At 37.7% G+C, this 23,594-nt stretch overlaps 1 protein-coding gene across 4 annotated transcripts in view; it reads right to left on the reverse strand.

Moving 5' to 3' along the window:
* elna (elastin a) overlaps positions 1–23,594 on the reverse strand; it is a 79,909-nt gene that overhangs the window by 44,427 nt on the left and 11,888 nt on the right. For 3 of the 4 annotated variants that reach the window (XM_084418127.1, XM_084418126.1, XM_084418124.1), the window contains exons 2-4: positions 13,505–13,582; positions 13,148–13,195; positions 12,352–12,432 (exon numbers count right to left, since the gene is read on the reverse strand). In XM_084418127.1, coding sequence (XP_084274253.1) covers positions 12,352–12,432; positions 13,148–13,195; positions 13,505–13,582 — 207 coding nt within the window. The remainder of the gene's footprint in view (positions 1–12,351; positions 12,433–13,147; positions 13,196–13,504; positions 13,583–23,594) is intronic. The other variant, XM_084418125.1, reaches the window with a different exon arrangement.

The raw sequence follows: 23,594 nt of genomic DNA on the forward strand, positions 1-23,594 counted from the left end.
TGAGCAAGCAGTGATTGGATCTGGTTCGTAGGCCATTCGAGGTGAACCCCTGGAAGGTCAGATCACCTAAAGAGAGCTATTCTCAACCAGTGTTTTAATACACACTTGTAGAAGCAAGTTGTGATGCGTTAACACACAATCACTCATTTAGTGTCAGCCCAACATGACTCTAGGCATTGTTCCAAGACCGAGTGACATTAATTGAGATTCCACAACTATTTCCAGCATTTGGACTCCAAAATAAAAGAGACATCATAAAGACATCAACACTACGAGCAACTTATAAAACACTCACCCCAAAGTGTTTTATTTATGTTGGTATTTCCCTGTGAGCGACTGGCACTGCTATGGAGACTTCTAAACATCGATCACTGTATATGACTCTTTAGACATCTTCTTTTTTTTCTGTTTTTTTTTCTTATTGTGCAGAACACTAATCTAACGTTGTTTTGTAGACATTTTCAGTGGTAAATGTATGGTAAATCTGGTAAAATGGTAAATCTACTTTACACTATAAAGTATGAAAATCTCTGATTGACGTAAACTCTTTGAATGGCCGTGATTCACTATCCAACCAAAAGCAACAACGTCATTATTATATACAGTATGCATACATAACTACGACTGCCGTTTCATTTAGTTTGCATACTCTGTTTTGATGTTTTCATTCTTGCATCTGTCGAACCACCTATAGCCAATTTCACTAAGTACAACATGTTCCTGGATCAACATCTTAGCTGATCCTGGAACAGCATCCCAGGCAACCAATCAGATTTGAGGGAAAAGTTTACAGTTTAGGTTTAGGCTTACAGTTAGGGTAAGGTGCTTCTACATCAGTGTTATTCATCTATCAGTTCCCTCTGATTTAAGGGATAAGTTATGTGTAGGGTTAGGCTTAGGGGTAGGGTTAGGACTAACATTTTCAGACAGGAATGTTGTTCCAGGATCAACAAAATATGTTGAACCAGGAACATGCCTTACTTGGCAAAACCACGGAGACCATGGGGGTATGGTAGCTACCCTAATTTGTTGTTTGGTGGATGTATATGACTTCATCTTCAGCTGTATAGTTTAAATCATGGTGACAGCCAAACGCTGACATTGTGACTTCATTTCAAGACATCATTTGTCACAAACAGAAAGACATGCTTATGAAATGTTTACGTTTTATGACAGAGTGCACTGGGGTGAAACACCCGAACATGAACATATCATCCCCGGATGGGTTTACAGTGCAGTCTGAGCTGGCACAGACCAACTGATCATTTATTTCCATTATTTATCACAAAGAACAGTATTGTGCAAATCAAAGTCGAAAAAAGTCAATGCAAGAGCCAACTGTGGCGGTCTGATCAGTTGGCGATGCGTGAAACATGTCCCAGATGGCTCACATATGCATGAGGTTTGTGCATGTTGAATACTTTTCTGACAAGTCAGGGCTGAGATATGATATGACCAATAAACAGAGATCACATGATCTCTCCACTCTTGCTCCTCACAAGAACCAGGGGCGTCAAAGTACGTTCATGTAACAAGAAAGTTAGTTGTGTGATTTAATTATTTTCTTTTTAACACTATCAGTGTTGGGGAGTAACTAATTAGATGTAACTGAGTTATGTAATAATTGTAACTGTAATCTGTTACAGTTACTGAGAAAAAAAGTGTAATTAAATTACAGTTACGTATGAAAATGTTAACGATTACAAAGAGGGTTACATCTGAATACTTTCTGTAAAAAGCTAGAACATGTTAAACAATATTAATTTGTTGCTTTGCCTGATTTTGATGTGCACGATGCCATCTGCCATTGAAAGGCTGTTTAGTAAAGCAATGCTATTTTGATGCTTTTGATTGGTTATCATGTTTGAATTTGCAGCGCACCACATCTGCCAAAGCTTTAGGCTACAACCAGTCTGAAAGTTGCCACCATGGTGAGGGATAGAAATGCGTTCCAGTGCTGGAAATAGATAATAAAAACAGTATATTAAACTATTTCTTATTATGATTTTAAATCTGTATTTAACCTCAGAACGATCTCAAAGTAAAAAGAATTGCTTAAGTCTGATTTTGTGATAGCTGTGCTTTAAAACTAAATTATTATAATCTTAATTCAAGTGATGAAGCATTTTGAAAATCTGACAGTAATCGGTGTTGAGTAGTACTTTAACTTTAAGGTTAACCCTGCCTGGTTGAAATGTTTGTAAATGATTAACCGTTCAAAAAAATGTGTTCGAAATTTAAAAAAGTAATCAAAAAGTAATCAAATGTAATCAGTTACATTACTTTAATAAAGTAATTGAAATGTTACACTACTTATTACATTTTTAATAAGGTAATTTGTAATCTGTTACCAGTTACATTTCCAAAGTAACCTTCCCAGCACTGAACACAATTAACTCCAATAAGCTCCAGGAGGCGAGAGAGGGTGGCTGACCTGGGATGGTCCACATGCAAGCCAATCCTATGATCAGCCAATCATTCGTTCAAGTGCTTTTAAACCATTCCAGCGCGATAAGACGCTAAAGAGAACTTAATTCATACAGGCATGAAACGGTTTCTGGAACAAGAAAACATTTATGGTTGTGGTTTGCTATTGGTGGATCTCATGTGAGTGACAAATTGCCCCGCCCTCGCACCAGTAAACACACCATCAAAGAAAAGAAGAGATGTGACTGCAAGATTGAGGGAATGTTCATTTGATTCAAGATTATGAGGGCGCATTAATTTAAAACAATATTGATATGCACAGATACATACTTTATAAAAAACACTGCAACATTCCATTAAAAAAATAAGAATTTTTATTTCATGGTGACTTTAATGTTAATCATAAAGCAAAGGAAAAAAAGAGAAAATCACTCACTGCTCTTGACTGAATGACTTTTGTAGCTTTAATAAGGTTTCATCTAAAATGTATTTATACAGAGAAAACTATGCTGTGTTGTTTTACATTTGATTTAGTATCAATTTCTGTAACTTAACTTTTTTTTAGTACTTCTTACCTGAAAGAAATACTTTGTTCTTTGTTGTACTGTGTTTATTTTTGCAATTGCTTGTCATTTGTTTATTTTATTTTATTACTACTGACTATTTACTTTGTGTTTAATCATGTTTAAACTTTATCAAACTTTATGTTTATAACCCTTACTTATAAACTTTATTTTATTTATATGTTTCACAGACCAGGCTAAAGTCTAGTCACAGACTAAAATTCTTTTTATTATTTAAATTCTTTTAAAATATTTTGCCTATTATGGGCCCTATTTTAACGATCTAAGCACATGGTCTAAAGCGCAGGGCGCAAGTTCACTTAGGGCACGTCCGAATCCACTTTTACTAGTTTAACGATGGGAAAAATGGTCGGTGCGTGTCTAAAGTGTCTAAAGCGTGCCAAGCGCATGGTCTAAAAGGGTTGTCCCTATTCTCTTAATGAGTAATGTGTGTGTTTTGGGATTTACGTGCGTTAAACCAATCAGAGTCTCATCTCCCATTCCCTTTAAATGCCAGTTGCGCTCGCACCATGGCGGATTCGCTATTTGCATGACGGAATTTGATAGTGGAAAGACCGAATGCGTCTCCAGAGCGCAAAAGGATCTGCTCGTGCGCGAGGTAAAAGCGCGCAAGCAGACCAGCTACGGGACAAGCCGGATTCATTCCACCATATCTTTATGTACACAATAACAATCTTTTACATTGTAATCCTTTTATTTTAAATATTTGGCTAGTTTGTGTGCTACTGTGTGTTTAATAAGCAGAGTGTATGCGCGTTGTGGACCCGCCTATACCAAAGAGGGACATACCTGGAAATTCAAGCTTCGCCTTTCGCACTTTTACACTCAGTGAGGAATGCGAGGGAGAGATTACTCGCGACTGCCGGCAGGTTTGAAAGGAAGGAAGCGAAAGACAGAATTAAAGGACAAGTTCGGTATTTTACACTTAAAGCCCTGTTTACAGATCGAAATAGAATGGTTAAGATTAAAATTTGGACACATGCTCCTGTCCCGAGAATTTTAGGTTTATTTCGCAATTGGCAAAGGTGCATCATCGCCACCAACTGGGCTGGAGTGTCTATTATTCAAGCTCGTTTGGAAAAATAGATCCACAGTTTTCAACGAATGGTAAAACACCTGTTGGAAAGCATCTTTTGCAGCGATTTTTGTGTGAGCATATCAGTGAACACCCCTGACCACTCGGTGAGTTTCACGTCTTTGTAAACGAAAGTTTAATGCGTTTTATGAAGGATTGTTCCAGTGCACCTATACACCCATTCTAGAGGTTTTGGGGAAAGCGAAAGAAACCTAAAATTCTCGGGACAGCAGCATGTGTCCAAATTTTAATCTTAACCGTTCTATTTCATCAGAAACGATCTGTAAACAGGGCTTTAAGTGTAAAATACCGAACTTACCCTTTAAAACAACAACGCGACAGGCAAATATGGAAAGAGGAGCTCATGAGGAGCAAGGATTATAAAAGGGCGAAGTTGCCTGCTTTCTTCTCGACAGGTAATTCAGCCTATTTGTGTAAATTCAAAGTTTTATAGTTAACTATAGCATGGTTGTGCATACCGCTAGAATGACGTCTAGGATACTTTTCCTCAGCCACCGTAGGAGTTAAAACGCCCTCGGAATGGGAGGGGCTAGAAAGTAATATTCAGTTGACGTCATGTACAATTTCACCGCTAGATGGGAGAAAATCTTACACAGTGTAGCTTTAAACAACGTGGTGCAGGACGTGAAAATGATAACTGTGTCGGACTGAGACTAGCAAAAAACACTTGCGTCGCGCTTGGTGCTGCATTGCGCCGGGTGTAAGATAGGGCCCTAAATGTTAAAAATGATTTCAATTGTACTGTAAAGTTGAATGGCTATAATTACTCAATTCATTCCCAGAAATTGAGGAACAAATATTGTTTTTTGTTTCTTGAAATTATTATATATAATATTCATGTCACGGGACAACATCTACATGGATGAGTACCAAAAGTATCCATGCTTGAACAGTTCATGTTTTAAGAAATGGGAAAATCATTGTTAAGTCTCATGAAGAAATGCTGTTTCCCCCGCCTAATTTATTGCATCCACATTGCATTGAGAAATGAGTCCAAATCTGACACAATAGGATCTGTTGCCTTTTTTCCTCCTTTTACTTTTTGGTTATTTATTTCCAGCGTCAAACTATACACACATCTCTTCTTCCGTTAATGATGCATGCATGTGTTTTATGGCTGTGTGTCACTACTCAGGAAGGGAACTATAGAAGAAAAGACTTCTTGTTTTATGCTAAATCATACTCTAATAGTAGAACACTGTTATGATGATGACCACATTGTTGTGAAAAGCATTTGTTTTTTTGGAACTGTGCTCTTCCAAAGCGGTTGCGCAAGACTGATGAAACGAAAAGTGATCTTCAGCATCTTGAAACCGTTCGACTGTGACATGGTTCAGTGTAAACATACAACCATATCATCGGGAGTGAGAATGAACTCTAAGGACTTGTTTGCAAATTTTGCTTTATGAGCATATTGTCTGCACCTGGGGACGAGCACAGGAAGTGATGCGTGGCTCCTGCGGGAGTTGGAGGATGTCAGTGTGGACTCTGCGACATGAGGATCAGCCATTATTCACAATCAGAGGCCAGAAGCGAGCAGTTTAAGGACAGGTCTGAGCCAGCTAATGAAAAGCACATGTGCTTCTCAAGACTCGCTGGCTCTTCCCAGCTCATCTGCCTGGCCCACACCCTTCATTCTCTCTGCATATACCCCTCGCTCCCTTTCAAGTCTGAAACAAACTGGCTCCTCTCACTGAGACAATAGAAAAGCATGTGGAAAGCAAAACCTGACATACTTTCACAGGGTTATGCTGTTCTGGTTTCTGTACAGATCAAAACAATATCTGGTTTTGAGATCAGGTGACTAAATAAAATGCAGCTGCCTGTTTAGCCATTGCGAAATTAATCCAATAAATTCAATGCAAAAAGTCTTGCGAGCCAAATCTTTCACCGTCACCTCCAATCTAAGCATGATGTTTATAAGATCAAACTCACGCACATGTGCAATGAAGGAAACCGCCTACAGTTTCAGGTCATGCAAGCTATGTGACTTTGGGTGCTATTCACCCGAAATGAGCCATTTTGTACAGCGTTGGCAGAGGGAAGCAATGCAGAATCCTCCTTTGCTTCAGGCACTGGGACTGTCTGATGGTTTCCAAAAGTTACCCTCCCCAATTTCAACAGTTCATCACAATAATGATGACAGGCTTCACAATTAGCTCTGTTTTTCAAGGCCTCGCATGACTCAAGCTCATGACTCATATCACTCGTCTCAGCCATCACATTGCTTTAATTAAACACCAGGTATCTTTTCGCTGTCTATGTGTTCACAGGAGTCGCCATGCATACAGTAGATGTTTTTCAATACTGTCTGCGAAGGCTTATGAGTAATCCCAAGATTTACAATAGGTACACTGGAAATGATAAACCATAATGTTGTACTATCAGGCACTTGAATCATACTTTGCTGATGACCTTTTGATTATAGTTGCTACACCATTATAAAATGGTCATGACTTCTTATGGTAGAGCAGATGGCTAAGGGGAGGAAACAATCTTTCATTTACTGTATAATTTCCGCTATCAACTGAAATAAATCGGTCATTATAGAAGAACTATAAGTCAAATAACAAATTTACAGTTGTGAACCATAAAGAACCCATTTAAAGCTTTTTAGTTGCCAGATGCTTTAGCCAAAGTGGCTCAAGGTAAACATTTTATCAGTGAGCCTAAATGCTAGAAAAGTTTTCACTGTAAATAAATGGTCAGTAAAAACAAGGTTTTGTGAGAAAATGTTGATTGTCCTCCCCGGAATAAAGTAAATATTATAGGATCTTAAAAAATCGTGGGAATCTGGTCAGACTGGGGCCCATTCCACTGATGGAGAAAAGTTAGCCACGGGGCCCAGAAATCCCAGAGGGACCACTGCATCCATCAATTGTCCAAACAGCTTGTCCTATGTATGGTCTCAGGTTTAATGAACTTGTCTTTTTAAATGTACATGCACTTACATTTTTACAGCTCTCTCTTTTTTTGATTATCACATGATCAGAGGGCCAGGGATGTATGGGACATTTGAAAAACATGCATGCAATGTTCTGGCAATCTGTAACTTTAGACTGGTTAGCTGGCGAAACTAAGCATGGTTGAGCCCCTTAGTACCAATTGACCATCATTTAAGTGCCACAGCCTACCTGAGTGTTGTTGCTAACCATGTCCATCCCTTTATGATCACAGTGTACCCATCTTCTAATGGCTGCTTCAAGCAGGATAACGCACCATGTCACAAAGCTCAAATCATCTCAAACTGGTTTCCCCCAGTCTCCCTGCCCTTGACCTGTTAAGGGAAGTTGGCATTCGCATTCTCAACTATCTCGATGTCTGGCTCATTCTGGCTCACTCTTGAGATTTGTGAACACAGTGACCTGGTGCTCAGGCACCTCAGCTTTCTGGGGCTATGGGTCAACTGGGAGAAGAGCAAGTTCTCCCATGTGCAGAACAAGGAGTGCCCTTAGAACAAGTGTCCAGGCACGTTGTTGTCACAACGGATGTCTCTAATGGGCTGGGATGCTGTATGCAAAGGGCACACAGACTCTGGCTCCTGGACAGGACCTTGACTGCAGTGGCATATCAGTTGCCTGGAGTTGTTGGCAGTGCTGCTCACCCTGCACCAGTTTCTGTTTCAGGGCAAGCACAGGTCCGGATGGACAACACTGCGACGGTTGTGTTAGAGTTGGGGTACTCGAACTCGGACTTGGACTCGAGTCCAGTTCGCACTTGGATGAATTTGTACTCAGACTTGACACACGGACTCGGACATTTTAGACTCGGAAAATTTGCAGAGTACAGTCGAGTCCGGCACAGGAGGACACAATAATATACAAAAACAAAACTAAACTACTTGTGTTGTTTCAGCGTTGAGCATTGTAGCCAATCACAGATATGTATAAGCGCATGAACACAGTGGCAAATCAGAGGCGTTTTAGAGTCACCATGCGGAGAATTCGCTCAAAATGTATGTTCAGAATCAGCACAAGCTTTATCCTTTCGCAAATCCCCTCATAAACAACAAAGTCTAGACGCGATATAAATAAAAGATTCACTGTGCAGTGCGGACAACTTCAGTGTTTATGACAATATTTAGTGAGAGTGCAGAACGCGGTAAGTAAGTGATGGCTTAAAGGGAGCACTATTGACAATCTAAATAATAGTTTTGTTTTTCATGCTTCTAGAGGACCAATGGTTACGTTCACACTGTAAATTATAAAGAGTGATAACTGCATTTAAATGTGGGAGTGAATCCGCTAAATTTTAGTCCTGTGAGTCATGAAATTGCGATGATTGACATAGTAACCATAGCAACATGAGAACGTGATAACCATAGCAACATTTTGGCATCTAATAATGTTATGATTTTTGTTACAGTTACACTTTAGTCATAAGTTTACATACACCTTGCAGTATTTCCAAAATGTTATTTAATATTTATTTTTTTTAATAAGAAGGATCATAAAAACATTGTTTCTATTTAGTACTGCCCTGAAAAAGCTTTTTCACATAACAGATGTTTAATAGCTTAGTCCACAAGACAAAATACAAACACAAAATACAAGACAAATTACATAGGCTTGATTTTAATATTGTGTGATTTTAATATATTTAATATTACCTGAATGATCCACAACTGTTTTTTTTTTTGTTTTTTTTATGATTGTTCATGAGGAAAAATCCTCCAGCTCCTGCACATTCTTTGCTTTTCCAGCATCTTTTCCTGCATATTTGACTCCTTACTAGCATTGACTATGATTGTGAGATCCATCTTTTCACACTGGTGACAACTAAGGGAATCATACACAACTATTACAAACCCTGCAAACATTTAGTGATGCTCAAGAAGGAAGCATCCGTTAAGAGTCAGGGGGGTGTAAACTTTTGAACTGGATCATTGGTGTAAATTGTTTTTATTTTGTTTAAAAATTCATTAATTAATTTAGTGCTGCCCTTCAGAGGCTAAATAAGATAATAGCATGTAAAACAAAATAAGAACAATTTAAACATCACCATCATCTTGCTCAAAAGTTTACCACTCGCTCTTAATGCATCGTGCTGCATTCTTCAGCATTACCTTGCAGATTCTGAAGGATGTACAATAGGTAAACGTATGACTGTAACTATACATTGCAATCATTTTGTAAGGTTTAAAATATTTATTTAAGAGCTCAGTGTTGAGACCTTTTGCCGGAATTTGATTGACAGGCGATCTGACCAATCATAATGCAGATACCCGCCATTTTGTTCGACAAACAAACCAAACCAGTTAGTAGATTAAAGTCAGTGGACTTGAACTTGAAAAGTGGTGTGTATTGATATCTTTTTGCAGTTCTGATGTTCATTCATGTTTAATTAGTGCTATAACTAGAAGAGATTATCAGTTCACGTGCTGCTTGAACTGAGGCCTACACATTAAAGCACCACAAAACAGTATTTATTGTTTGAATTTCATAAAAAAAATTTTTTTGAAAGCTGAGACTTTATTTCATACCAAAAGTAGCCTGCTCTGTCTTGTCTGCTGGCGCATTGTCAGTGTCCTCTTTGCTCTGCAATATATTTTTCACTGTGTGAGAACATATGGAGTGAGAGCGGAATGGCTTGTCCAACGTAGCAACAGTATCTAAGAGGGGCGGGTCTGTGTGAAAGGTCAATTTCAAATCATTTAAATCTTTGTGGACTCGGCCAGACTCGACTCGGACTCGGATGTTAAGGACTCGGACTCAATCAGCACTTAAATATATAATTACACAAAACGATTTTCAAAGCTCCAGGGCTTGAGACCTACAGAATATACTTCCACACTTTTGTATTCCTACAACGGCAGTAGTTTAGTTTTCCCCCTCCGTTTAGCCTAAAACACTATGTTCATGGTCATCCAGTTTGAAATGTTGTCTACGAACATGGAGGTTTTTCAGATTTTCCGTTGAGACGTTCTCTACGTATTTGCAATTCTTTGCCTACAACGCACCGGACCCTTCAGTGAAAAACTAAAGCAATTCACTCCCGCTAAATGTTTACTCTTTGAATTCTTGCACTTGAGAACAGTTGAAAGTTGAAACCATTATGACTAAAAGTTTGCTAAGAAGTATTATCAACTCAAAAAAGGTGGTATTTGACTGTTCACCCATATCCATAGCAGACTGGTGGGAGTGGCCTTGGAAGGCAACATGCCCAGTGCATTATGGGTGCTGAAGTTTTTATACCTATTTGGCAAAAGGGAAGACAACCACATTTTTATCTGGTCAGGTAGCCCCGCCATTTGAGCACTACACTCATTGTTTTCTGTCTTCCGGTTTATATTTCCACAGCATTAAGGTAAGATCTTACAGATTTATTTAATAAATGAACATACAAGGGCCAGGGAACATGTACAACTGGTGGTTTATAAATCAAATTCTGTGAAAATCTGTGTAGCTTTCTGCAGAGTTCTGCTGGCACAGAATGTGTGTGATCCTACCCATTATCTACCATTTGAGTGAAATACAGGAACACACAGCCATGACTGATTTTAAAATTTGGTCAACTGCTGAACTGCAGGCACTGAGCACATTCAGATACTTCCTTACGTCCAATCTAATCTCAAATACAGTGTTTTCTGAGGATTCTGTTCATGCTAGGTCATGTGCTCCACATCAGCTATATGTGAGGCCTGGGGTCCGAATGCCGTCTGCTTTTCCTCAGATCTGTTAAGTATTTTTACCTCAAAGATGAAAAGCGAAAGATTAGACAATTATCTCCTTCTTCACTCCAACAATCACAGCCAAAGACAACTTCCACTGCAAAATCTGATATCGGGGAGTTTATAAGCTCTTTCAGAGTGAAAAGGTCTTTCTCAGAGGAGCCAGTGAGCTGCTCCAAAGTTTATCGAGCCTGGTTACATTTGTTTAATTCCTTATCTCTCCAAACATGTCGCTGGAATCGGCGCTGCTTTAGGAAATTCAATTATACCCGAATGGGGCTAATGCACCAATAGTGCTTGGTTTGACAGAGAAAGCAACAATATTTACATTACAGTATCAGAATGGGTCCAGTTGCACTTTGTAGACGCCAAGATTTCCACATATTGTATTGCCCGTGTTCCAATAACATCATCAGCGCTGATGCCCCATTGTTTGAGTAGCACTGATGTAAGTTTACAATAATTTAGTCAGCTGGGCTGAAAACGATCAGGTCGCCCACTCATTTCATCAAAAAAAAAAGAAAAAAAGAAAAAAGGATATTCTGACCATAAGGTAAAAGCCAGTAGCCTAAAAGTGTACTGAAGAAACATGGCAGTATTTGTACTTATTTCAAAACATAGAATCAAGAATACTCTGATCAACTCTGGGCACTGGGACCTCAGACATATATAAATGTATATTTTTATAATAATGTGTGTGTATATATATATATAAACTGGTGCTTTTTTGTTTAATGACTTTACATGAAGATTTTCCAGCTCACTGAGATGCTTGAATCAATCAATATAATTTTGGAAATATTTTGTTAATTCTAATAGCAGATCTGTTAGGTTTTAATGTCACTTCCGAGTATAAATGCCAAATATAATAAGGCACCAACATTTCTTTTACACATATAATAATGTGTAGTAAATACCGTTCAAACACATGAGGTTATTATTCATTTTTACATTTTTTAAAGAAAAAATATTTCTATTTCAAATAAATGCTTTCTTTTTATCAAAGAATCCTGAAAAATTGTATGTATCAAGGTTTCCAAACTGAAATGAAGCTACTGTACACAACTGTTTTCAACATTGAGAATAATAATAAATGTTTCTTGAGCATCAACTCATCATATTAGAGTGATTTGTGAAGGATCATGTGACACTGAAGACTGGAGTAATGATGCTGAAAATTCAGCTTTGATCACAGGAATAAATTACATTTTAAAATATATTAACATAGAACAGAGTTTTTTTAAATGTATTATTTCATAATATTACTGATTTGACTGTATTTTTTAATCAAATGAATGCAGCGTTGATAATCCTTCTAAACTTTTTTTCCTTAAAACATTCCAATCATTACAAAATCTTGCTTTTGAATCGTAGTGTATACTATGGGACAGTATATGCATATGTTAAACTTTACTATGGTGTATTTTAAAGTGCCATGATTTAGTGCCATCATTACAACACTTACCATGGTACCACCACAGTACTTTTTTGTAAGGGTAGTGATACAAATTTCATGACAACTTGTAAGCATGCAAATAAGTGTCCTTGTATGAATGACCATGAATAGCTCTTACCAGCTCCATAACCTCCAGCCCCTAAAGCTCCCGTTTGAGCACCAGTGCCAAGAGTCCCAGCTGCTCCTCCATATCCTCCTGCTGAACAAGAGCGTAGTGCATTAGTATCCCTCTCGCGTTTATGAAACACTTTATCTGTGTCCGCTCGAGTAGCATACATTGCACATTACTGACTGGCACACAGGTGAACTTTGACTTTTATGGGTGTTACATGAGTAACTGCGAGTGACAGCTCACTCTTACTGATATAGTCTGGCAGTAAACGCACTTAACAATAGCTGTCGAGTTACAGAACTGATGATAGGTTTATAATGTGTAACATGAAATACAGTGCCATCATTATTGCAAGGAAAAAATATACAGTTACAGTACGTGGTTTATTGAGTTCACCTGATATCCAACAGATATTACAAAGATATGATTTTGAAATTTTAATTTAGAGAACAGAATTCACAAAAAATATTGTGACTGAAGAGGGTTTGGAATAAGGTGCTTGTACTTCAGCCAAACGCATTCCTGAATCTGGTTCAGTGTGCTGATGCTGTTGTCATGACTGATGCCTTCATATTGTCATTTTCATGTTAATTCTACACCACTGATCAGTTGGCAAAATAATTAAAATGGTTCAGTTAATATTAAGTTCTGAGGTGCAACATTGATTGACTGTTCGGTTGTTTGGTTGGTTGGTTGGTTGATTGAGTTAATAAAGTCTGAATGATGTTAAACAACACAGGATTCTGGTCTCAGTGGAGGAAATCACCCTACAGTGCTCATAGTCAAAGTATAATGATCTTACCTGCTGCTTTTGCTGCTTTTGCTGCATTGTATTGGGACGTCCCAGCACCTGTTAAAACCAGTGAGAGTTATAGGACTATCAGTGCAGAAGAATACACATCTTGTCAAGTGCAACCGAGAAAGAAATGGTTCAACTTTACTCTCAACCTCAGACGGCACCACAAAGCATGTGAAATTCTTCTTTGGAAGACATTCAAGAGTTCGGTTTTAGATGCCTAGCAGCTGGTAAACTAGATCTTCCAGCATGAAAAACACGGCTTTTTGTATTCGAAATCCATTCTGTGAGTTCTGATTGAAATCATAAATGTGTTTATGATGAGCAAAGTGGTGAGCAGATCATGGCTGTTATTGGTTATACCTGGGTAAAGTCCAGCACCTGGTAGATATCCAGCCCCACCTGGTCCTGCTCCAGCTGAACCCTGAGGCACATACACCCCTGAAACAGAAAAACACCAGTTGTCAGGGTATGTCTTTCATGTCTCCCAAGCCCGACCCTAGCTGACATCCGAAGAGAAGAATTCAGGCGAATGATGTGTCTCGGAGGAAACAGAAACGGCTCTGAAAATGCTGAAGACCTTGAAAAGCATTTCTGTGGAAATTTTACTGATGTCAATTACTCATGGAAATCATTTGGCCTTCAGCTGAAGTCAAAAATGTGATTGCGATCAGATTCGAATGAACTCATTTTCATTTCATGTCTTTCTCTTTTTCCTTTCCTTTACTGACAAAACAGGAATAAGCACTAATACAACAGAAGGAAGGACATTACGGGTGAAACTAATGCTTGTGCTGCTACAGAAGATGATGGGAAATGTATGGGACAAAAAGCCTCATAACCTAGCTAAATGAGTGTCTAAGTCTATCGTTATTGTGCATCAGCAGTATACAAAATGGGTACAATCTGCTATCCACAGTCAAACAGCTTACTGACAAACTCACTTTTATTGTGATACAAACTTGTTAGGGTGACCATGCTTAATCCTCCATGGGACTAATTGTGAAATCACAGTTAAAACAAATAAATGACTTTATATTTTACATATATTTAAGACTAAAATCATTTCCCAAAATTAGTTTTCTACATCCGACCTTGGCCTTTTTTAGGATTTTGTCATTTATAACTGACTTTGTCCTATTAGGGTCAATCATTTTTGGCAAATTGTCTGAAACTTCACACACTTGACTCTCTGAAAAGGAGTGGAAAGGAGTTAGTGTTTCCAAAAAACATTAAACAGCTTTATTAACATTCCACTTCATCTTGTTCTACTATATTTCATTTGGAACTCACATGTGAAAATGTACAAAAAATAGAATTCAGATGCAATTTCACTGCCTGGAAAGTAGTGAAACCATGTCTTAGTGTTTTAAAAAGCATTAAAAAATAATCGTTTCTTTCTTGGAATTCCAATTCAATAATTGTTGCGCAAGTGGAAATCAACAAGACCCTTCTTTTTCAGTGTAGCCCACACTTTCCACACCGAACTTGATTTTGACCTGTTTAGTCCTGAATTGTGGAGCATTAGTTTGTCAGTGTAGTGAAGATCATAGGCATCTTTCCTGACCTCTGCTTGTAGTATGGATCACTTCTTCCATACTGGCAGGATAATGTACTCAAATGTCTGACTTCCACAACAATCTACGGCTTATATTCTTCATCACTACCATTACCCTCACTGCTACTATCAGTATCATCCAATATTCAACCTCTTCCTTTCTTTCTACGACCTCATTTTCTGATGCACTGCCGTCACTATCATCAATACTTTCTGATAAAGGCACAGCTTTTCCCTTTCTGTCTGCTATAAAACTTACTAAGATCAACCTAAAACACAGGCAAAAGACGTTTATACTGCCTGCCAATACTGAAGAAAATATGTAACCTCAAAAGGATTGTGTCATTTATACGATGTACAAATTTTTTTGGTCATTAAGTTATTGATTTTACAAAATATCCATTAAAAATGACCAAAAAAACGTTAGAAAGCACATATGGATAAACAATGGAAAAGGAAATTTATAGGAATTTATATATAAAAGGATAAAAAAAGGAATTTATATATATATTTTCTAGTCTAAAATGAACAATAGAGCATGTGACCTAACATGTGCTTATTTCTCCTTCACTTCCTTGTTGCCAAAAATGTCAAGCACATGGCTAATAGATGTCGTTCATTTTATTGGCTAAAGGGGATGTCATAGGATATTACTAAAATGTATTATTTATTTATTTTTGGTTGAACATTATTATTGTATTTTAAATGCAAATTTCTTAGCGTCGTTGCAAAAGAAGTTTTGCCATGTCATGTTTGTTTGTTTTGCAAAGGCACTATAGCATTACATGTATTCTTTGACGAAAGTATTGCTACATCAATATGGTAATCATTCAGTATCATGGTATATACCAAAGTACTATACTATAGTATAACCAATACTGTAAGGAAAGGTGAGAACATTACTTATAGTCTCAGGGAGTGGGCTACATTTTGGGAGGGCAAAATGCTATACGAATACGACTATATGTCTACGAACAGCTTCACATGAGGTCTTGTTAGCTCAGGATTTAATTATGAAGTTACATTTCGATGCCAGACCCGATTTGCATCACAAAATCGTGATGGAGAATGTGAACAGACCCTCCGATGACAGAGACTTTTAATAGGTTTTGCATGTTTCTCGAAGGCTATTTAATCAAATCCATACGTCCCAGCTTCTTTTGTGTTTATTAGCAGCAATGCAGTAAGCATGGTATTTTATTATGGAGTTGCACGAAAAGCCTGTCATTATTCAGTAATGGATTATACAGGCTTTATTTTTATTATTATTATTGTTTAAAAAACCTCCCACTCAAGGCCGCAGTTGTCATGTGAAAGAAAAAGCCACACATGGGAAGAATCCTTCACAGTTGGCAGATCAGGTGCGGTGATTAAAACTACAAAAGCAAGCTGTGAATTGCCCTGGCATTGACTTGCAGATGAGGCAGTGAAGAAATGGAACAAAGATCTTTATTAAGCTAGTGGAAAGTTTACATATACTGTCATCATGCCCTCTGAACAAGAGGAAACCTTCACATGCTTTGCAAGGACATTATCTCATAGCTTCAAAACATGATTAGGGGGGACAAAATGTTTAGTCTGAGGCAAAGCTACATTTTTTTTGCTTTTGGAAAAAAAGCTTCAGCTTACACGATAATGCCAGCAGCGTTTTCTCTTACCTTCTCAGCAGTGCAAGTTTACTTGACTTGTTTGAAACGGAACAAAAGGAAATTGTGAATTTGTGTGCTGTATGTGCCCTCATGACTAACTGCTGATATAATTACCAGTATACTGAACTTTATCACATTATGGGAAGGACTTTAAGGGGTGAGAAATCACCTGAGAAATCAAATTGCCTTGATCCGTTGTCACATAAAAAGTATTTGTACCATTAAAACCTCCTACAAGTTTCATAGCTGAAAATGTCTTACTCATTATAAACAAAGCGTTTAATCAAGCTCCAAAAACAGCTTGTTTGGATATTGCGGGATCTGTGACATCACACAGGCAAAAATATTTTCATATGCCTGCCTCCAGAGCAAGACATCGAAGAATAGTTATACATCATCTCACCATAGGCCCCGCCCACTGGCATTCATTTGCTTAACGGCTGACATTTGCCTTCACTCGATGTGAACGTCGCATCAAAACCAAATACAACCCATTATAATGACTGAAGCTGTCTGCACTGATACAGTTTACAGATGTGTGTTCAGATTATAATGACTGAAGCTGTCTGCACTGATACAGTTTACAGATGTGTGTTCAGATTATAATGACTGAAGCTGTCTGCACTGATACAGTTTACAGATGTGTGTTCAGATTATAATGATTGACGCTGTCTACACTGATACAGTATACAGATGTGTGTTCAGATTATAATGACTGACTCTGTCTACACTGATACAGTATACAGATGTGTGTTCAGATTATAATGACTGACGCTGTCTACACTGATACAGTATACAGATGTGTGTTCAGATTATAATGATTGACGCTGTCTACACTGATACAGTATACAGATGTGTGTTCAGATTATAATGACTGACTCTGTCTACACTGATACAGTATACAGATGTGAGTTCAGATTATAATGACTGACGCTGTCTACACTGATACAGTATACAGATGTGTGTTCAGATTATAATGACTGACGCTGTCTACACTGATACAGTATACAGATGTGAGTTCAGATTATAATGACTGACGCTGTCTACACTGATACAGTATACAGATGTGTGTTCAGATTATAATGACTGACTCTGTCTACACTGGATACAGTATACAGATGTGTGTTCAGATTATAATGACTGACGCTGATACACTGATACAGTATACAGATGTGTGTTCAGATTATAATGACTGACACTGATACAGTATACAGATGTGTGTTCAGATTATAATGACTGACGCTGTCTACACTGGATACAGTATACAGATGTGTGTTCAGATTATAATGACTGACGCTGTCTACACTGATACAGTTTACAGATGTGTGTTCAGATTATAATGATTGACGCTGTCTACACTGATACAGTATACAGATGTGTGTTCAGATTATAATGACTGACTCTGTCTACACTGATACAGTATACAGATGTGAGTTCAGATTATAATGACTGACGCTGTCTACACTGATACAGTATACAGATGTGTGTTCAGATTATAATGACTGACGCTGTCTACACTGATACAGTATACAGATGTGAGTTCAGATTATAATGACTGACGCTGTCTACACTGATACAGTATACAGATGTGTGTTCAGATTATAATGACTGACTCTGTCTACACTGGATACAGTATACAGATGTGTGTTCAGATTATAATGACTGACGCTGATACACTGATACAGTATACAGATGTGTGTTCAGATTATAATGACTGACACTGATACAGTATACAGATGTGTGTTCAGATTATAATGACTGACGCTGTCTACACTGGATACAGTATACAGATGTGTGTTCAGATTATAATGACTGACACTGATACACTGATACAGTATACAGATGTGTGTTCAGATTATAATGACTGACGCTGTCTACACCGATACAGTATACAGATGTGTGTTCAGATTATTATGACTGACACTGTCTACACCGATACAGTATACAGATGTGTGTTCAGATTATAATGACTGAAGCTGTCTGCACTGATACAGTATACAGATGTGTGTTCAGATTATAATGACTGACGCTGATACACTGATACAGTATACAGATGTGTGTTCAGATTATAATGACTGACGCTGTCTACACCGATACAGTATACAGATGTGTGTTCAGATTATTATGACTGACACTGTCTACACCGATACAGTATACAGATGTGTGTTCAGATTATAATGACTGACGCTGTCTACACTGATACAGTATACAGATGTGTGTTCAGATTATAATGACTGAAGCTGTCTGCACTGATACAGTATACAGATGTGTGTTCAGATTATAATGACTGACGCTGTCTACACTGATACAGTATACAGATGTGTGTTCAGATTATAATGACTGACGCTGTCTGCACTGATACAGTATACAGATGTGTGTTCAGATTATAATGACTGAAGCTGTCTGCACTGATACAGTATACAGATGTGTGTTCAGATTATAATGACTGAAGCTGTCTGCACTGATACAGTACACAGATGTGTGTTCAGATTATAATGACTGATGCTGATACACTGATACAGTATACAGATGTGAGTTCAGATTATAATGACTGACGCTGATACACTGATACAGTATACAGATGTGTGTTCAGATTATAATGACTGACGCTGATACACTGATACAGTATACAGATGTGTGTTCAGATTATAATGACTGACGCTGTCTACACTGATACAGTATACAGATGTGTGTTCAGATTATAATGACTGACGCTGTCTACACTGATACAGTATACAGATGTGTGTTCAGATTATAATGACTGACGCTGTCTACACTGATACAGTATACAGATGTGTGTTCAGATTATAATGACTGACGCTGATACACTGATACAGTATACAGATGTGAGTTCAGATTATAATGACTGACGCTGTCTACACTGATACAGTATACAGATGTGTGTTCAGATTATAATGACTGACGCTGTCTACACTGATACAGTATACAGATGTGTGTTCAGATTATAATGACTGACGCTGTCTACACTGATACAGTATACAGATGTGAGTTCAGATTATAATGACTGACGCTGATACACTGATACAGTATACAGATGTGTGTTCAGATTATAATGACTGACGGTGTCTACACTGATACAGTATACAGATGTGAGTTCAGATTATAATGACTGACGCTGATACACTGATACAGTATACAGATGTGTGTTCAGATTATAATGACTGACGCTGATACACTGATACAGTATACAGATGTGTGTTCAGATTATAATGACTGACGCTGTCTACACTGATACAGTATACAGATGTGTGTTCAGATTATAATGACTGACGCTGATACACTGATACAGTATACAGATGTGTGTTCAGATTATAATGACTGATGCTGATACACTGATACAGTATACAGATGTGTGTTCAGATTATAATGACTGACGCTGATACACTGATACAGTATACAGATGTGTGTTCAGATTATAATGACTGACGCTGATACACTGATACAGTATACAGATGTGTGTTCAGATTATAATGACTGACGCTGTCTACACTGATACAGTATACAGATGTGTGTTCAGATTATAATGACTGATGCTGATACACTGATACAGTATACAGATGTGAGTTCAGATTATAATGACTGACGCTGATACACTGATACAGTATACAGATGTGAGTTCAGATTATAATGACTGACGCTGATACACTGATACAGTATACAGATGTGTGTTCAGATTATAATGACTGACGCTGATACACTGATACAGTATACAGATGTGTGTTCAGATTATAATGACTGACGCTGTCTACACTGATACAGTATACAGATGTGTGTTCAGATTATAATGACTGACGCTGTCTACACTGATACAGTATACAGATGTGTGTTCAGATTATAATGACTGACGCTGTCTACACTGATACAGTATACAGATGTGTGTTCAGATTATAATGACTGATGCTGTCTACACTGGATACAGTATACAGATGTGTGTTCAGATTATAATGACTGACGCTGTCTACACTGATACAGTATACAGATGTGTGTTCAGATTATAATGACTGACGCTGTCTACACTGATACAGTATACAGATGTGTGTTCAGATTATAATGACTGATGCTGTCTACACTGGATACAGTATACAGATGTGTGTTCAGATTATAATGACTGAAGCTGTCTGCACTGATACAGTATACAGATGTGTGTTCAGATTATAATGACTGACGCTGATACACTGATACAGTATACAGATGTGTGTTCAGATTATAATGACTGACGCTGATACACTGATACAGTATACAGATGTGTGTTCAGATTATAATGACTGACGCTGTCTACACTGATACAGTATACAGATGTGTGTTCAGATTATAATGACTGACGCTGTCTACACTGATACAGTATACAGATGTGTGTTCAGATTATAATGACTGACGCTGTCTACACTGATACAGTATACAGATGTGTGTTCAGATTATAATGACTGACGCTGTCTACACTGATACAGTATACAGATGTGTGTTCAGATTATAATGACTGACGGTGTTTACACTGATACAGTATACAGATGTGAGTTCAGATTATAATGACTGACGCTGTCTACACTGATACAGTATACAGATGTGTGTTCAGATTATAATGACTGACGCTGTCTACACTGATACAGTATACAGATGTGAGTTCAGATTATAATGACTGACGCTGTCTACACTGATACAGTATACAGATGTGTGTTCAGATTATAATGACTGACGCTGTCTACACTGATACAGTATACAGATGTGTGTTCAGATTATAATGACTGATGCTGTCTACACTGGATACAGTATACAGATGTGTGTTCAGATTATAATGACTGACGCTGTCTACACTGATACAGTATACAGATGTGTGTTCAGATTATAATGACTGACGCTGTCTACACTGATACAGTATACAGATGTGTGTTCAGATTATAATGACTGACGCTGATACACTGATACAGTATACAGATGTGTGTTCAGATTATAATGACTGACGCTGTCTACACTGATACAGTATACAGATGTGTGTTCAGATTATAATGACTGACACTGATACACTGATACAGTATACAGATGTATGTTCAGATTATAATGACTGACGCTGTCTACACGGATACAGTATACAGATGTGTGTTCAGATTATAATGACTGACGCTGATACACTGATACAGTATACAGATGTGTGTTCAGATTATAATGACTGACGCTGTCTACACTGATACAGTATACAGATGTGTGTTCAGATTATAATGACTGACACTGATACAGTATACAGATGTGTGTTCAGATTATAATGACTGACACTGATACAGTATACAGATGTGTGTTCAGATTATAATGACTGACGCTGTCTACACTGATACAGTATACAGATGTGTGTTCAGATTATAATGACTGACACTGATACACTGATACAGTATACAGATATGTGTTCAGATTATAATGACTGACTCTGTCTACACTGATACAGTATACAGATGTGTGTTCAGATTATAATGACTGACTCTGTCTACACTGATACAGTATACAGATGTGTGTTCAGATTATAATGACTGACGCTGTCTACACTGATACAGTATACAGATGTGTGTTCAGATTATAATGACTGACTCTGTCTACACTGATACAGTATACAGATGTGTGTTCAGATTATAATGACTGACTCTGTCTACACTGATACAGTATACAGATGTGAGTTCAGATTATAATGACTGACTCTGTCTACACTGATACAGTATACAGATGTGAGTTCAGATTATAATGACTGACTCTGATACACTGATACAGTATACAGATGTGTGTTCAGATTATAATGACTGATGCTGATACACTGATACAGTATACAGATGTGTGTTCAGATTATAATGACTGACGCTGTATACACTGATACAGTATACAGATGTGTGTTCAGATTATAATGACTGATGCTGATACACTGATACAGTATACAGATGTGTGTTCAGATTATAATGACTGATGCTGTCTACACTGGATACAGTGTACAGATGTGTGTTCAGATTATAATGACTGACGCTGATACACTGATACAGTATACAGATGTGTGTTCAGATTATAATGACTGACGCTGTATACACTGATACAGTATACAGATGTGTGTTCAGATTATAATGACTGACTCTGTCTACACTGATACAGTATACAGATGTGTGTTCAGATTATAATGACTGACTCTGTCTACACTGATACAGTATACAGATGTGTGTTCAGATTATAATGACTGACTCTGTCTACACTGATACAGTATACAGATGTGTGTTCAGATTATAATGACTGACGCTGTCTACACTGATACAGTATACAGATGTGTGTTCAGATTATAATGACTGACTCTGTCTACACTGATACAGTATACAGATGTGTGTTCAGATTATAATGACTGACTCTGTCTACACTGATACAGTATACAGATGTGAGTTCAGATTATAATGACTGACTCTGTCTACACTGATACAGTATACAGATGTGAGTTCAGATTATAATGACTGACTCTGATACACTGATACAGTATACAGATGTGTGTTCAGATTATAATGACTGATGCTGATACACTGATACAGTATACAGATGTGTGTTCAGATTATAATGACTGACGCTGTATACACTGATACAGTATACAGATGTGTGTTCAGATTATAATGACTGATGCTGATACACTGATACAGTATACAGATGTGTGTTCAGATTATAATGACTGATGCTGTCTACACTGGATACAGTGTACAGATGTGTGTTCAGATTATAATGACTGACGCTGATACACTGATACAGTATACAGATGTGTGTTCAGATTATAATGACTGACGCTGTATACACTGATACAGTATACAGATGTGTGTTCAGATTATAATGACTGACTCTGTCTACACTGATACAGTATACAGATGTGTGTTCAGATTATAATGACTGACTCTGTCTACACTGATACAGTATACAGATGTGTGTTCAGATTATAATGACTGACTCTGTCTACACTGATACAGTATACAGATGTGTGTTCAGATTATAATGACTGACGCTGTATACACTGATACAGTATACAGATGTGTGTTCAGATTATAATGACTGACTCTGTCTACACTGATACAGTATACAGATGTGTGTTCAGTTTCTGGCATAGTCCACGCACTTGAGTCTGCCGACAACAGGATAAATGGAAGAGTGAAAGAACGTTCGCAACTCATTTGCTCGTTTCTGTACAGACTTCAGAAGGAACACAGTTTACACTTTATTTTAAGGTTAC

Source organism: Rutilus rutilus (genome assembly GCF_951802725.1).
Source record: "Rutilus rutilus genome assembly, chromosome: 9".
Classification (NCBI taxonomy): Eukaryota; Metazoa; Chordata; class Actinopteri; order Cypriniformes; family Leuciscidae; genus Rutilus; species Rutilus rutilus.